The following is a 15,391-nucleotide window of genomic DNA, read 5'->3' on the forward strand; positions in this document are numbered from 1 at the left end:
TCCCTCCATCTACCGGAGACAAATGACGCTCACTTCATTCCAGCAAGCAATAAAACAAACGCTGCTACAAAATGCACTGCAGAGAGCGCAGAGCAATTATCCTAAAATTAAATGCCTCTGACTCCCAGGATGGACTGTTTCAATTACAAAGCCAGTGTGATTTGAAAATGCTTAATGTGAACATTAAAAACAAGCGCTGTGATGAGAGAGAATGGATCCTGAGAATGAAAGAGAACGTGCTTTTTCTTGTGATATAAGACAGTTGAGAGGATTTAGAGGAATCTTCATTCTGTAGCACAAGAAAATAAGCTGAGAAAGTCCCACAGTCCCTCTGGCACTGCCATGAGAATGATTCCACGACAAGAGCAGCTCCTCTCAGAGGAACCTCTGTGTTCCTGCTGCCCCCTGGTGGCAAACAAGCGAACCTCTCAGACAGAAACTGGTGGGTGTTTCCATTCTCTGAAGTTTGTCACTTATGTGTCCTTGAGATACCTCACAGATTTGTTGACTCACAATAGCTGGAACTAGATCTCATGGTGTAATGTCTGCTAAACTGTCTTGCCAAGCCTGCGGGTGGCAAAGAGCAAAACCCACAGAGAAGAAGTCTGTGACTCAGAATGCCACCAGCACAGATTATAATACCAGTCTGAATGAGGTAGGTATTAGCACAGCAGAGCCAGAGACGCATGGGAATCCGAAAATAACCTTCCATTGCATCGCAAGTAAATGAAAAATACTCAAAAGTACACAATATTCAACAAAAACCTACAAGAAGCACAAACTGCTTCTGAACTGTGACAAAACAATGAAGAATTACAGTGTTGTTATAGAAACATGTGCAATCGCTCACAAGCACGAGGATTCCTCACTGCCGTCGGTATTATTCCACCCACCAGGAAACTGTCCTGCAACTCAGACGTCGCTACTTGTGTCTTCAATTTCGGATCATATTGAAAATGCAAAGATATGAATTCAGCACCTAAAGGCACAAACTGAGATCCTGCAATATGCACACCTGAGCCACCTGAATATGTATCAGCTCTGATAGGACATGGTGCTATAAATAGATATGAGTCAAAAAATAAAAAAATAAAAAAAAGGAATTTGAATTCAAACCAACAAGGTGTGTTTGATGTCTTGAAAGTCGTAGCCAAAGGCGGCGTGTATGTGTGACTGGAGATGAACCCCGGAGGCCTCGCTTTAATACAAGAGGAGCCAGGTGCAAACCTGACACCTCTAAAGCAAAGCAGGTGCAAACATTTAGTCCTGCTCGGAAACATCTCTCAAACGGAAATCCCTCGGAGGTCAGTCCTGGCCTCGTGCCTGAATGTGAAGAGCACAACACCTTCACACAACGCTGTGACGGACGGCAGTGAACCAGAGGAGGGAGTAATGCTGTGCAGGAAGCAGGGTTCGAACTCTTTAAAGCATCGGAGAGACACTGAAGCAGCAACAAGCTTTAACTGACACGTCAAACTTCCTGATGCACTGATAATAATGTCACAGACGCAACAACCGAGAGGAAACCAGAAGGACTCGCTCTGTGGAGGACACCGCTCTCCCCACTTCTGTCAACACCAGTCAGCTGACTCAGAAAGTTCTGATTGAGGTCGTGAGGTTCATGTAACAGTGAGCAGAGATGCGGGGATGATACTACGTTCTATCCGAGTCCTCCGGATCCCAGTGTGCACGCTGCTTTTGGTCCAAACACCTCAGAGGAATCAACTGTGCTTAATGGAGTTTCTAATTGTCTGCCCTGAATTGGAACGGCGCTCCAGCTTCCGTGCTGCCGGTGACAAGGAGAGGCGGCAGGACCGGGAAGGGAAACGGCATCCTGAGACGTCATGAGCGAACAACAGTGGCGTTGCAGTGAGACATGGCTAGAGGACAGAGCAGGGATCTTAGGCTGGACGCCAATCACTGGTAAGTGCTGGCTGGTCACGGGCCTGTGTGTGTGCACGGGGACTCTGTCTGGACTGTTAGAGCACTTTGTTGTTGACTTCATGAAATCATGCTGAAAATAAGCAAAAGAAAAGGGAAATGTGGAACTGTGAACTACTTGTGTAGCGTGGCATTCTTTAAAGTAGGTAAATAGAGGAAAACTGTGTTTTAACATGAGACACAGACGGAGTTCTTACTCTTAAGTGTAATCTGCCTGCTTTGACTACGATCTGTTCCAAGACGTGAAAAGTTTGGGTCCTTGGAGTACTTTCCTGGCTCTGTCCGTGGTGCTGACTGGAGCTGGTCAGGGCCCTGGAAGGGAGCGCTGCCTCTCTCCAGGCCCCTGAAGTTTAACGACTTGATCCCTGCATTGTCCGCTTTTGGCCCGCCTCAGATGCAGCACTGGAACAAATCTGCAAATCTAGCCGGGTCTGGTAAAGTAACCGGAGCCGTGCTCCTCTGTGGAGCAGTGCAGGCGGCTGGATGCTGGATGCCGGATGCTGGCTGGCAGCGGCTCACCGCGGCGGCGAGGAGGAGGAGGAGGCGAAGTCAGGAGCACAAGGAGAGGCTGTCTCTCCACTGCAGACTGGCAAGATGTTACTCACACACTCCAGTGTTTAATAAAACCACTCACCCCGGCAGCCCTGCTCTCCTCTCTCCATAACACCCCCCCTCTTCCCTTTTTTTTTTTTTTTTTTCCATCACTCAGGAGAGAAAGCATGCAAAGCAAACGGCAGCTACAGCAGCTATGCTGCTATGTTTGTCTCTCACCGTTGGTGATAGTGGTCGACTTCGATCGTTGTCCACAGAAACACTGCAGCATATGCGCTCCTTTCTGAAGGAATGGCCTCAGAATCCTCATTGATTTGGGTTGATGGGAGCCTTCCTCAATCCAAACAATCGGACAGCGCTATCACAACACGGCAGGGTCAGGCAGCATAGCGCAGCCAGCCAGCCTCTCCGTGGGCTCACAGCAGCGCTCAAAACGCCGGAAGGGCACAGTCTGCAGGACAAATTACGCTAAAACGAGGCATCTTGAGTGATCCCCCCCTCTCTCGCGCACTCCCCCCCTCGCTTTTCTCTTGCCCTATCTCCCCCTTGTCTATCCTCTTCGCGTCCACCGACGGTCATCCGCGTTCACGGCGCGCTGCTCGACGCAAGGACGTTACAATGTGCTCTTAATTGTACATCCCCCCCTCCTGCCTCCGCGTCTTTACCAGCAGCGGACGTAATAGCAGGAGAGGAGAGGGGAGGAGAGGAGAGGGGAGAGAGAGAGAGAGGAGAGAGAGAGAGAGAGAGAGAGAGCATGCACGCCAAAGTTAAACTGCAGGGGGAAGCGGAGGAGAGGAAAGGCAGGCCGGGGAGGAGTGAGCTAATGCGGAGCTGACAGCTCACACAAGCCGAGGCTGCGAGATCCGAGCAGCTGCACACATCCTCAACCCGCAGGTTTTCTTTCTCTCTTTTTTTTTTTTTTTTTTTGTTAAATGTCTTCTTAACCTCCCGGGTCCGTCGGGAAGAGCTGCGTCACCTGCGGACCGACGCGTAAAACCAGCTGTTCCTCCCTGCGTGATGCGCACGCAAAGTTTCAACAAACTCAACGATCAGAGACAAAGCACAAGGAAACGGAGAGGTTCCAAAGCGATGTTCAGGTTCCTACTGACTCTGCACAGATTCTTACATCAAGTTAAGCACTGAAAAAAACCCCTAAAGTTTATAAAACATAATTTCATTAGTCACTCTGCAATCTGCAACATGTTCTCTTTAGCCCCTTATTGACACACTAAAGGACCTCAACACACACTGGAAACACACTAAAACATACTAAAATAACACAACAGACACTAAACAAGCATAAAACACACAGTAAAAGACCACTAAAACACAATAGCAGATCACAGCATACACTAAAAAAACACTATGACACAAACTGAAAGGCCACAACAAACACTAAAGTCTACAACACACCCAAAAGGCCAGAGAAGGACAGCCAGAAGGGCACAGCCCACTCTGAAAGACACACTAAAAGACTACTAAAAAAATCACAATAAAAGACAACAATATATACTAAAGAACAAACAGCACATATTGAAAAAAAAAACACTAAAAACACTAAAATAACACAACAGACACTAAACAACATAAAAACATGCAAAAAGACCAATAAAAAAACATGACAGTACTGTATAATAAAACACCTACAGACTCCACAACTGTAAATCAAACAGTTTGCAATGCAGTCTTTAAAATCATTACTGGTGATAAATTATGGTGTTTTTACTGATTTTTGAAGATGAGGGAGCTGAACACACTATAGTTACATTGGATCTCAGTAGCTTTTGTCAGTAAATTACTATATTTAATTTTTCAAAAGGACTTTCGGAGTTCAAACTTGAATCGATAGTTTCTGGATATTGAACAATTCATATTCCAGCCTGTCTACTGCAGTTAATCTCCACAAGATACAATGATCAGCCACAAATAGTCTCATTTGTTGAAGATACTTAACAACTGACATTACAAAACTTATGGGCACGAGAAAATCAAAAGCAGCAGCAACCAATAAGCAAAGAAAATGTAAAAACTACAACGGTTTTAAAACCAAAATGAAATAATAAACAGCCGAAGAAGGAAAAGCAGTTGAAACTGTTTAAAACAGTTTACAATGCTGAGAAAAAGTTAAAAACTACTAAAACTAAGTTTTTTTTTAAAGCCTTAAACTGCCGCAGAAGGTATCAAAATGTCTATGAGGTGAAAAGTGGTAAAACATCTCTTTGTCCATGAACGTTGACGACTGCTGACAGAACGATACCAAATACTGTAGGCTTCACATCTCTGTAACGCACGGCACAAATCCTCCCCACGGCCTTCTGTCTCTTCATGCTGTCTCATAGAAGAAGTTTTGCAGCCCAGTTGTATCATTTTGCAACCATACATCAAATGCAACTGAATGAATAAAGGTTACTGGGCAGCCTAGTTCAGAGCTCAACCATGAAATGGAAACAACGAACAACTTTCAATTTCAAAAAAAAAAAAAAGTCTTCAGGTTGTTTGAAAGTGCAAAGATAAAACAGACAAATTCAAATTAACTGCTCGAATCTACTCAAACAATAAAACCAAGCGTTCGTCCTGGTTGGTAAGTATCAGTCTGGACAGTGACGTGGAAACGGGGGTGGACCTAATAATCCGCCGTTTTCACCGCAGCCTGGCATCATTCTGAGCCGGTTATGTGGAAGCGAATCTTTGGTGCATAAAATGTGACTCATCACTTCTAGATGACTTCTGGGACCCAGAACTGCACCGTGGAGCATAAACTCACAGTTAAACTGAAACACCTAATGCTGATCTATCCACAGATTGACGGAAGCTCCTGAACATCTTCTCGTGCGTTCTGACGAATTGTGTGTGTTTTGAGAGAGAATTCTCTGAATAAGATCAAAATCAGAGACTCTCACTGTGGTGAAACGCAACTCTGACCCATTTTCCACACTAGAGGGAGCTTTAATACAGAATATCAAGAGTAGAAGGTGCAGAGGAAGTAAGAAGACCAGGAAGACAAAAAAAATGTTTTAACACTCTTAACAAATATATTAAAGTCACAACTGTTTTTTAAAATGCAAACATGTTATAATAAATGAGTTGTTACCAAGAGATCAAACATTTAAAACCTCAGATTCAATCCTTCGATACCGAGCTGCATTACGATTATCATAGTATGTTAAGGGTGTTTTTTTATTTTACATACTGGTTTCTTGTGTTTCTATAACATTTTGTTACAAAGAGGACAAATGACGTGTTAACTAAACCGAGAACGTGCCCTCACTGTGCACAGAGCGGAAGGTGAACACAAAGAGACACATCAGGTCAGCAGAAAGCCTTTATAGCGGCAGCCATGCAAATAAGAAAAGGTCAGAGAGGAGGAGAGAGGGGGATGAGAGAGCGAGAGAGCCAGAGAGAGAGAGAGAGAGAGAGAGAGAGAGAGAGAGAGAGGGTTGGCAACAGACCCAGAGCCACTGATATGATGATGGTGCTGTGCTGTTTATTCAACTCCCAACACAATACACCACTGCAGAGAGAGAGAGAGAGAGAGAGAGAGAGAGAGAGAAGGAAGAAGAAAGAGGGAGAGGGGGGAAGGAGGGAGGGAGAGGAAACAAAATAACAAACGTGAAACGATGAATAGAATAATTTCTTAATTTTCATCAAACTGAAATCACCCAGAGGATCGTCAGTACGATTTGAAACTGAGATCTTTGAGGATCACATTATTCTCTTTAGTGCACCAGAATCTGTAACACACTGACATTCCGTGAACTGGACTCATAAAAGAAACTAAACTAAACTGACATATAGATTATGGATCGATTCATCGTCTGTCAGAGGAGGTTTGATTGGTGTCACTCTCTGCTGCCTGCCTCCTCGGAGTCAATAATAACTGCAGATATTTCAATTTCACGTGCAAAACCAAATGTATCCGACACTGTTAATGCTGCATTTCCTCTCATTCATTGCTTATATCTCGGCTTGTGCTTATCAATAAACGGCGTTCATCCATATTCAAGCAGACTCAGCTCTGTCCATGAAAAGTGCTCAACAAGCCGTCTCTAAATTCACCTTTCTATGAATGTCAACATCAGAGAGGTCGACATGCTGACCTGTAAGGAGACACCGGCTTCGATCGGACGGATCCATCGTGGAAACAACAATGTGCTCATGGTAATTTGACAAAACCGCTTATGAAAGCAGAGGCAACAGTCTTCAGTGATAATGATAAGGATCATTTCAAATGTGAGACTGCTGGATATATTATCAATACTGTGAAGCATCGTTTTGGACAGATTCAGCTTACCGATTCAGTGACACTGCTGCTGATATGTTTTCAGTCATTAAAACGACATGTTTTTGTGTTAAAATATCGTCTGAAAATTCAAAATCTCAAGGATCAATTCAAAGCCCACTGCTGTTTACGAAAAAACAGGTTCAGGACAAACTGCAGACCGACAAACCCACAAATCTGTGTATTTCGAGAAGCAAACTAAGCTAAATCTAAAAGTTGCACCTCAAATAAACTAACAAAAATAATAAAATTGGGAAAGTCCAAATAATTTCCAACAAATCAAAGTATTATATTTTAAAAATACAGAGTGAAACAGTTGTTTTCAAGACATTCAGTCTGATGCAATCCCTGGAATACTCAACATAACAACCTTACAAGCACAAACATTGTTGATTGAATATTAACTGATCCATAAAGCATTAATAAGTGATTTAATAACCCATCGGTCGCTGTTCACTGAGATAGTCATTTCATTTCACTGAGATAAGTGTCAGATACCATGGAGGCAGACGGTGTTAAGACCGTCCCCACTAATCTGAGTGTAAAATAGAGGTGAGGATGACTCAGGTGTGTTTGAGTGTTTTTACGGCGGAGCTGATCACTGTCGGGCTGATGAGAGAAGAGAAGCAGATCGCTGCAGAGCTTCAGGAGAAGAAACCTGATACACAGGAGCTCATTTACCTGAAGATTCTGACTGTTTCGATGCCACTGAGACGCGTTTGCAAAGAACTTTACATCAGCGGACGTCTTTCTGTCTTCCAGTTGCAAAAATGTACAGAAATATACGGGATTTCGTGAGCGTTTGTTTCTGTTTCAGCGATCCAGGCAAAGGGAAACACACACTGCAAAAGACAACAGTACCCCACCAGGATAAACCAGACAACACACACCGAAACTAACATGGAGATCAGAATCACATATTAACGTAGAAAACATGGCTTTGGACTGGGGAAGGAAGCCGAAAGAGCTTGAAAAAATAAAAACAAGCACAAGAGAAGACACACTCTCCACATGTCCAGGACGGGTGGGTTCACACAGCGAACCTGCGGTGAGGCTAACAGTTCAGACCACTGTTCCACCGAGCCATAAACATGCCAGTGTCCACGAATTGACGACAAACCAAGGAATACTGAGACCACCATTCCACGACGTTTCAAATGAGACCACAGCATTTTGCATTTTCATTTCAGAAAAGTTTCACATTTACACGGCAACGTTTTGAAAACGATGTCCGTTTACACAGAAATGCAGGAAATCATGTGGTTTGCATGCTGGTCCGCTGTTGTTCATTCTGAAGCGACTAAATCAAACTCAGTGCTGTTCAACAGCAGAGCCAGAAAGCAGCCTTGTGCAAAGCGAAAAGCACGTGCGCCGCTAAAGCTGAAAGCAGCGACACTTCCGAGCGGTTAAACGGCTGCGTGGCCTGAACGCGGCCAAAACTCTCTGAAACTGACGGGCGCGCAGACTCCTTCAGCGCCGGGGGGCTCAATCTGAGCACAACACACTGAGACAACACCCGGTGGCCATTATGTTGGCTCCATGGTGTTGACACAGCAGCTTTCAGAAAATCACGTCAACTGATAAGAAAGATGTCTTGTATGAATAAGAGTGAATGAGAGAAGAGGCCCTCGGTGTGCAAACGGGAGGTGAAGATTGCTGTCGTGAGCACGACGGAGAGAAAGAGGGGATTTAAACAACGAGGAGAGGGAGAGCGAAGAAATGAATCAGCAGCAGCCTGACGCCTGCTTGTAAAGAGCTTAGAGGGCGTCAGAGTGAAATCCCCCCAGCGGAGCAGGAGTGCAGGTATTTTCCTGATGTCAACCCGAGAATGACGAAGGAGCAGCTGCACAAACTACAGGGTTCAAATGTATAAGAACTGACCCCAACTCGGCGCCGTTTGCACACTACTGCCATGTGACACTGGAGATCTCATGTGAAGTCATGTCGACGTGTGCATCATGTATTCATCTGCTCAGAAAGGCTTTGGACACATTTACCGAACCAAATGTATCAAGACAGGATGCTGTGGCCACAAACAAGGCCGGATCTTTTTACAGCACGCACATGACAGCTGATAGCGTACGTCCATTAGAACAGCGAGTCTCAAAGCGTGGGGCTAATCTGGAGGGGCAAAAGAGACACAGCCGGGGAGCAGCAGCAGGACGAACTGGAGGGGACAGGTTTGACTGACGCACACGTTTCAGGACTGAAGCACAAAAACTGCAAGATTTACAAACGCTGAACGCCGTAGAGAAAGACTCGCCAGATCAGCATCTAACCAGCTGGAAAAGACAATGTAAACAATAATACCTTATGAGGAGAACATATAAACACTGCACAGAGGGGCTCAGTAAAAACAAACATTTCATGCATGTCACTGTATTAAACCCAGTCCAGTTTAGTTTGTCACATATTAACCCTCCTGTAGAGAAGTTAAAATATCAAAGGCCTTAACAATAATCCAGATTATTCATCCCTACCCTGCATCATCTGAACATGACACCGAGCCTTTGCTCCCGACCCTGACGTGTACTGTATTCCACATGACTTTTGTGTTGTGCTTCAGTGTACACTAAACTATGACGAGGAAAAGCCCAAGGTGACCATGTGAGAAGGTTACCCCGCTTAAACGAGGGCGCTCTAAATATATTTTGTGCCTGAAATGGGCCTGTTTTGTGCTTTAACCTGCCGCCCATCCGTCTTCTGTATCACGTTAGTCAACTTAGGGTGTTATTTAGACTCAAACACATGTTTCTACACTGCAAAAGCAAGATGGGAAACATGCAAACTCCACATAGAAAATCAGACTGTGCTCACTGTGAGTGCTATCCTCGACACCATTTGTCCTGGAGGGTTCATGTCCTGCATGTTTTCAGCTTTAACACACTTGAATCTAATTATTATTATGTCGTCAAACACAAACTGGAGCCTGTCATTGAGATCAGGTGTGTCGCAGCAGGCGGACACCTAAAATATGCAGGACTTTGGGACTTCGGGCAGGAGGAGCTTCTATAAAAACACAGCAGCATAAGTGAGGATTTGAAAGCAACTGCACGGGTCAACCTGTGCGCACCTTGTTTTCATGCAGCAGATCCTGTCTCTGAACATTAAAGCTTCTTGCCTACAGCGCATATGCTGATGTCTGAGGCCACTTCGCCACCGCTGAAGGGAGAGCAGCACCACATTTATCTTACCTAAAAAAAAAAAAAAAAAAAAAAAAGTGGGGAGCCAGCAGTTTTTTCCTAAATCAGCTGACAACACTGACAGAGTGTGGGGAAACTGGGGAGCAGGGAGACTAATAAACCGTTTACTGTACGCTCTGTTACGAAGAGTGCAGTGGATCTGCATAAAGTTGTGCACTGATAGTGTCTGTGTTTAGTGAGAATGAGTGATGGGAGTCACATCCAGGAGGATGTGGTGAGGCTGGGATACAGCAGCAGCAGCAGCAGCATCAGCAGCATCAGCAGCATCAGCACCGCTCTGCAGCACTGGACCATGAGGCAGGATGCTTCACATGTCAGCCCGCTAAACTTCTCCTCTTCATTCCAGCTGCACGTTTAACTGCACGCAACAAAGTTAGGAGGAATGACGCTGTTTTGCCGCATGCTGCAGTTTTTTATAGGAGACAGGAAATCTATTCCAACAAACGACGCGTGCAAACTAAACAGCAAAACACACATGTTAAGTTATTTACAGACGCGCACGTGGGAGTTTCTTACCGGCGTTTTTATCCCCCATGTCCCCCTGAGGTGGGCGCACAAGTTCTGCAGACGGGAGGCTGGATGGATCTGCTGCTCTCAGGACAGCCGAGCACACACACTCTCTCTCTCTCACACACACACACACAGAAAAGCTGCTTGTGTCAAGTGTAATTTACAGAAAATTTAGATCCTTCTAGAAGCTTTTCGTTGTCCGGCAGGAGGTCTTCAGTGAGCCCCCGTCTGCCTCCTGGTGGTCCTGAGAGTTTCTGAGTGAGGTGGACTGGAGCTCAGGTGAAGAATCAGGAAGGGGTGGGGCTTGTTTCAGTGTGTGTGTGTGTGTGTGTGTGTGTGTGTGTGTGTGTGTGTGTGTGTGTGTGTGTGTGTGTGTGTTGCAGAGATGCAGCCTTTGCATTGTGTCTTGATGCAGAAACCCAGTGAAGCACGGAGCAGAGAGACTTCAGACTTACACGCTGTGTGGTTATTTGTGTTTCATAAAAAGGATTGCAGGATTTTGTTTGTTTTTGTACTTTTCTATTTGTGCACTTAAACCAATGTGTTCAAATACAGCAGAATCAAGTGTTTTTACATGCAAAAGCGCCTCGAAACTGCTGAAGGGTGAATTGGACTGAGTGACATTCATTTAGCACCAACACTAGTTTGAAACCACAAAAATCACTAAGGTGGTATAGAAAATGAATCTATAAGTGATCAGGAAGTCAGAAGGTCAGTAAAAAAAGGAAGAAAGTTTCAATTGGCCTCCACTGATTTTTTTTTTTTTTTTTTAAGTTCATAGGTGTGAGGGAGGCACGTGGTGTCAGGATGATTGGATTTGGATCAGAAACACTCTGCAGGTCATGTTTCCGCCTTACCCTGCATGATCATTTTCCTTTTAATTTTGAAAATAATTTTTTTTAGTATTTTTTTCAGCTTGTCACTGAAAGGCGTACTTGAAGAGTTATGATTTTCCTTTCATTATGAATCCTAACAGCTTTTAGCAGAAACCTGTTCTGACTTGGTTTCGCTGGATGATTTCACTTCCCACTGCTCCAGCAGCCAGAAACAACTTTACACTCTTCCTTTCCTCTGAAAGACTTCGTCTTTATTTTATTGCTACAGTTCTATTTACTGCTCAGTTAGTTAGTTAGTCAGTTAGTTGGCTGGCTGGCAGGTAGTGTTAGTCAGTTGGCTGATTTGACAGTAAGTTAGCTGGTTAGCTGGCCAGTCAGTCAGTTGGCAAGTACTGGTTGGTTAGTCAGTCAGTCAGTAAGTTAGCTGGTTCAGTGGTTGGTCGGACAGTCATCAGCAAAATAGTTGTTTGGTTGTTCAGGAAGTTAGTTGTTTAGTAGGTCAGTCAATTGGTCAGTCGGACAGTAAGTTGGTTGGTTGGTTGGCTGGTCGGTCAGTCAGTCAGTAAGTTATCTGGTTGGTCAGTTGGTCAGTCGGTCAGTTGTCAGGAAGGTAACTGGTTGGTCGGTCAGTAGGTTAACTGGTTGATTGGTCAGTCAGTCAGTAAACTAGCGAGCTGGCTAGTTTGTGGTCAGTCGGTCAGTCAGTTCGGTAGTTACTCAGTTCTATCTGTCTTCCTCCTGCACTCTGTCAGTATTTTGATATGTTCCTGAATGTTCACTTTTTAAACTGCAGAGTTAAACTCAGTGAAACGGACTGAACACATGAATGAATCAGCTCTGCTGACCTCAACCCACACAGCAGAAACACCAGCGACAGGAAACCTTTACATTTAGAAAATCTCAATATGGTTCTCCATGTTGGAAATTTAATCCTATCTTTTTTTGGGAGGGGGTTGCTATTCTTTGCTAAATAAGCACGAGTAACATTTCATTTTCTTCACCTTTCAGGACTTTTGCTGACTACATAATGTACAGTGTTGCTTGACTGATTGGAAAAGTACAAGATATTTCACAGAGAAGCTGTTAATATTTAATGAATGAATCCAATCAATACCTGTGTCCCTCGCATCCAGGGCATTATTGTGCCGGTTATTTGATTATACTGCAGAGGATTTTTTTTTTGATGGACATTGTGCACAGTGTATACAAAACCTGGACAAGAATGAGTTTGCTGTTTCAGTGTAATGGATTTGTTCACAAGGCTCTTGTGAGATTCTGTTGTGTAATCAGACTGTTTCATGCAAATGTACACAAAAGGCAGCGCTTTCATCAAGGTACGCTTCTGCACGTTTATTCAGCTGTCCCTCGTGTGGCCATTTGGCATCTAATTTGATACTAATAATGTGAAAGTGAAGGGTTGATGCCTCCATGTTTTGTCGTGCACCCTGTGGTATTTTAGCCATGAGTCCCGTTCAGATCAGCTGCTTTCAGGACCACTGCAACAAGTGTGGTATTATCTAACTGGCCCATTGATCAATGTCTTAGGAAGTGCGCTCTCAGCACTCTGATGGGACACAATGACAACATCTCCAGTTTCCTCTGACGGTATAAAAAGACTGCGCTGCTCGTGTGAGATGTTTCCAGCTGAAATCCAAGCCTCAAGGCCAAAAGCTGCTCATCGCCACGTGAATGACAACAGCACAAACACAAGAGAAGATGCTCACATTTTGCTTTGATAGTTATAGATGTTGTGGATCAGATGTGTCAAAAATAAGGTCCATGGGCAGGAGGCTCCAATCCAGTCCGCCAAACCACCAAATGTTGATTTTTTTTTTTCCTCCAAATTTCTTGAGCTCCTCAGCGATGCTACCATAAAAGCTAGCTACCTGGTTGCTATTGAACGAGCCTCACAGAAAATATACAGGAACAACATGCAAACTCCACACAGACCAAACTGCAATCACATAAATATGTTTTTCCAACAGATATTATTTGGAATCTTGGTTGTGCACAGCCCTGTCCTTGTTGTGATTTCAGACTTCCTGTCACATGGCCCTGCTGCCGACGCCTACGGACCCTGGCTGGCGTCAGTTCGCAGCAAATCGATGAGAGGACCTGAAAGAGGACACCTCTACTTCATAAAAGAAAGAAGCTGCATTGATCAGAAAGGAACCCAAAGTCCTCTACAGAGTGGAGAGGGCTGCAGCATTTACGTCACTTCAGCCAAAATCGGCTGCATCTTCATGTCACTGAACTCAAATATTTAAGACTGTCTCCTCTCTTTCCGATCGCTGTTCCTCCTCCTTCTCCTCCTGCTCTCCCTCAGCTGTGCGTCCTCCTGTGCCCTGGACCTGCACCCATAGGATATCATCTGACTTGGCACTGTGTCCTTGCTCCATACAGTGGCAAAGGCATATTGCTCGCCTTTCTTTGCACATCGTATCCCTCGCCTGAAAGAGCTGCACCCCCCCCCCCCCTGCTCTGTGTGACTATATAATTTTTTTGCTGAAGTGAGATTGTTTTGTAATGCTCCCCCGGGTTGTGTTGTGTGCTTCAGTTAAGATGAATGACTTGTGTACCTAAACTTTTGTTCTTTTGCAGCAGGTCTCTGGATTATTGTGTAGCAGAGAAGCAGCTAAGTGCAGATGTTGCTTTGGAGGAGAGCCCCGCTCTGCAGACACTGCAGTGCGGCCTTCTCTCTGGAAACCTTCTTCACCTATTTCTGCTCTGCAAGAAGTTTTGGAAACTTGTCCAGGTGCCAATAGACACGCAGGGAGCCATCAATACTGCTCAGCCACTGCCCACTTTTCCTATTTCTGCTTTTTATTTGTTTGTTTCTATAAAAACAAGCTTATGTGTGTTCTGTTTTATGAGATAAAAAGTAATGCCATTAATAATAATTTCAGACTCACACAACCTGTTTAATTAGGTTGACCAAAAATTAGTCCCTGGAAATCAGTAGACTTGAATATCTGGAAAATCGCAGCCATGATTAACATCAGTTAAGTCATTTTAATTAATAACTTGAATGAAACGCAGTTTTCTTTCACTTTGCAGTTACTTTGATCCAATAATATCTTAATTTATTTTGGTGGAGTAAAATGTGAAAATATTCACTGAAGAAAAAATTTGAAGTCACAACTGCAAGTATATCCGTGACACCAATAGGTGTTTGTATTGTTTTCTAAAGGCTTTTGGATAATTTACCAAATATGCTAATAAAAAAAAAATCACTTTTTCATCAAAATGAACTGGATGTTATAAGTCCAGAAATAGTGAAATCAACATTGATCAAGATGTCAAATTGTCAAAAATTTGTTTTTACATGTTTATTTCCTGTCTTTGGAGCCACAGAATAAAATAGAATTACATTCTTTAACTGGTTCCCAATGACCTGAATGGTTTGAAAAATTCACTCCCAAAACAAATCATTCTAATCAAATCAGAAATCAATATATGTACATTTTTATTCCATGGTGTTATTGCTGATATTCATCCTCCTTGTGTCAGGATGTCAGTTTGAACTCAAAATAATTACTAATGTGTTTCTTGGTGTAATTTGCAGTTTTTATGCCAAAAGAAACTCAAATAATAAATATTAAGATATGCCACATATCATTGAATAAACTATTTCAAGGAAACAGAAGTTTTTTCAGGGTTTAATAGATGTAAAGGTTCATAATATGAAAAAAAAATTCTACATGTTTGTCATCTTTTTGGGAATTAAGAAGCTCCTGAATGATTTCTAGATGTGTACTTTTATCCACCACTAGAGGGAAGTGAAAAGCTGTGAATAAAATAAATGATGGCACACAAGCTGACATCCGACTCTTTCAAATAAATCCATTAGATTTTTCTCTCTTCAGCTCTGTGTGAGTGACAAATATAGAAAATTAAATTACAACAATGTTCTGTCAACTGTTTTAATAAAGAGAGAAATAAACTGTTACCAAAAAGGATTTTAAACACATTGAATGATCAAAAATCTAAATGTTTTGATATTAAATTAGTTTGTGTTGGCTTACAATTTTAAAAGAACATCACGGTTTTCCTTTTATTCGTCATTGTTT

The 15,391-nt window shown here is 43.4% G+C and overlaps 1 protein-coding gene across 2 annotated transcripts in view; it reads right to left on the reverse strand.

Moving 5' to 3' along the window:
• Positions 1–10,562, reverse strand: part of fgf12a (fibroblast growth factor 12a) — a 34,765-nt gene extending 24,203 nt beyond the window's left edge. The window contains exon 1 of one of the 2 annotated variants that reach the window (XM_030115603.1): positions 10,492–10,562. In XM_030115603.1, coding sequence (XP_029971463.1) covers positions 10,492–10,510 — 19 coding nt within the window. In that variant the 5' untranslated portion in view covers positions 10,511–10,562. Of the gene's footprint in view, positions 1–2,712; positions 3,171–10,491 lie in introns of those variants that run through there. The other variant, XM_030115602.1, reaches the window with a different exon arrangement.
• Between the last annotated feature and the right edge of the window lie 4,829 nt (positions 10,563–15,391).

This window comes from Salarias fasciatus, chromosome 18 (assembly GCF_902148845.1).
Source record: "Salarias fasciatus chromosome 18, fSalaFa1.1, whole genome shotgun sequence".
Classification (NCBI taxonomy): domain Eukaryota; kingdom Metazoa; phylum Chordata; class Actinopteri; order Blenniiformes; family Blenniidae; genus Salarias; species Salarias fasciatus.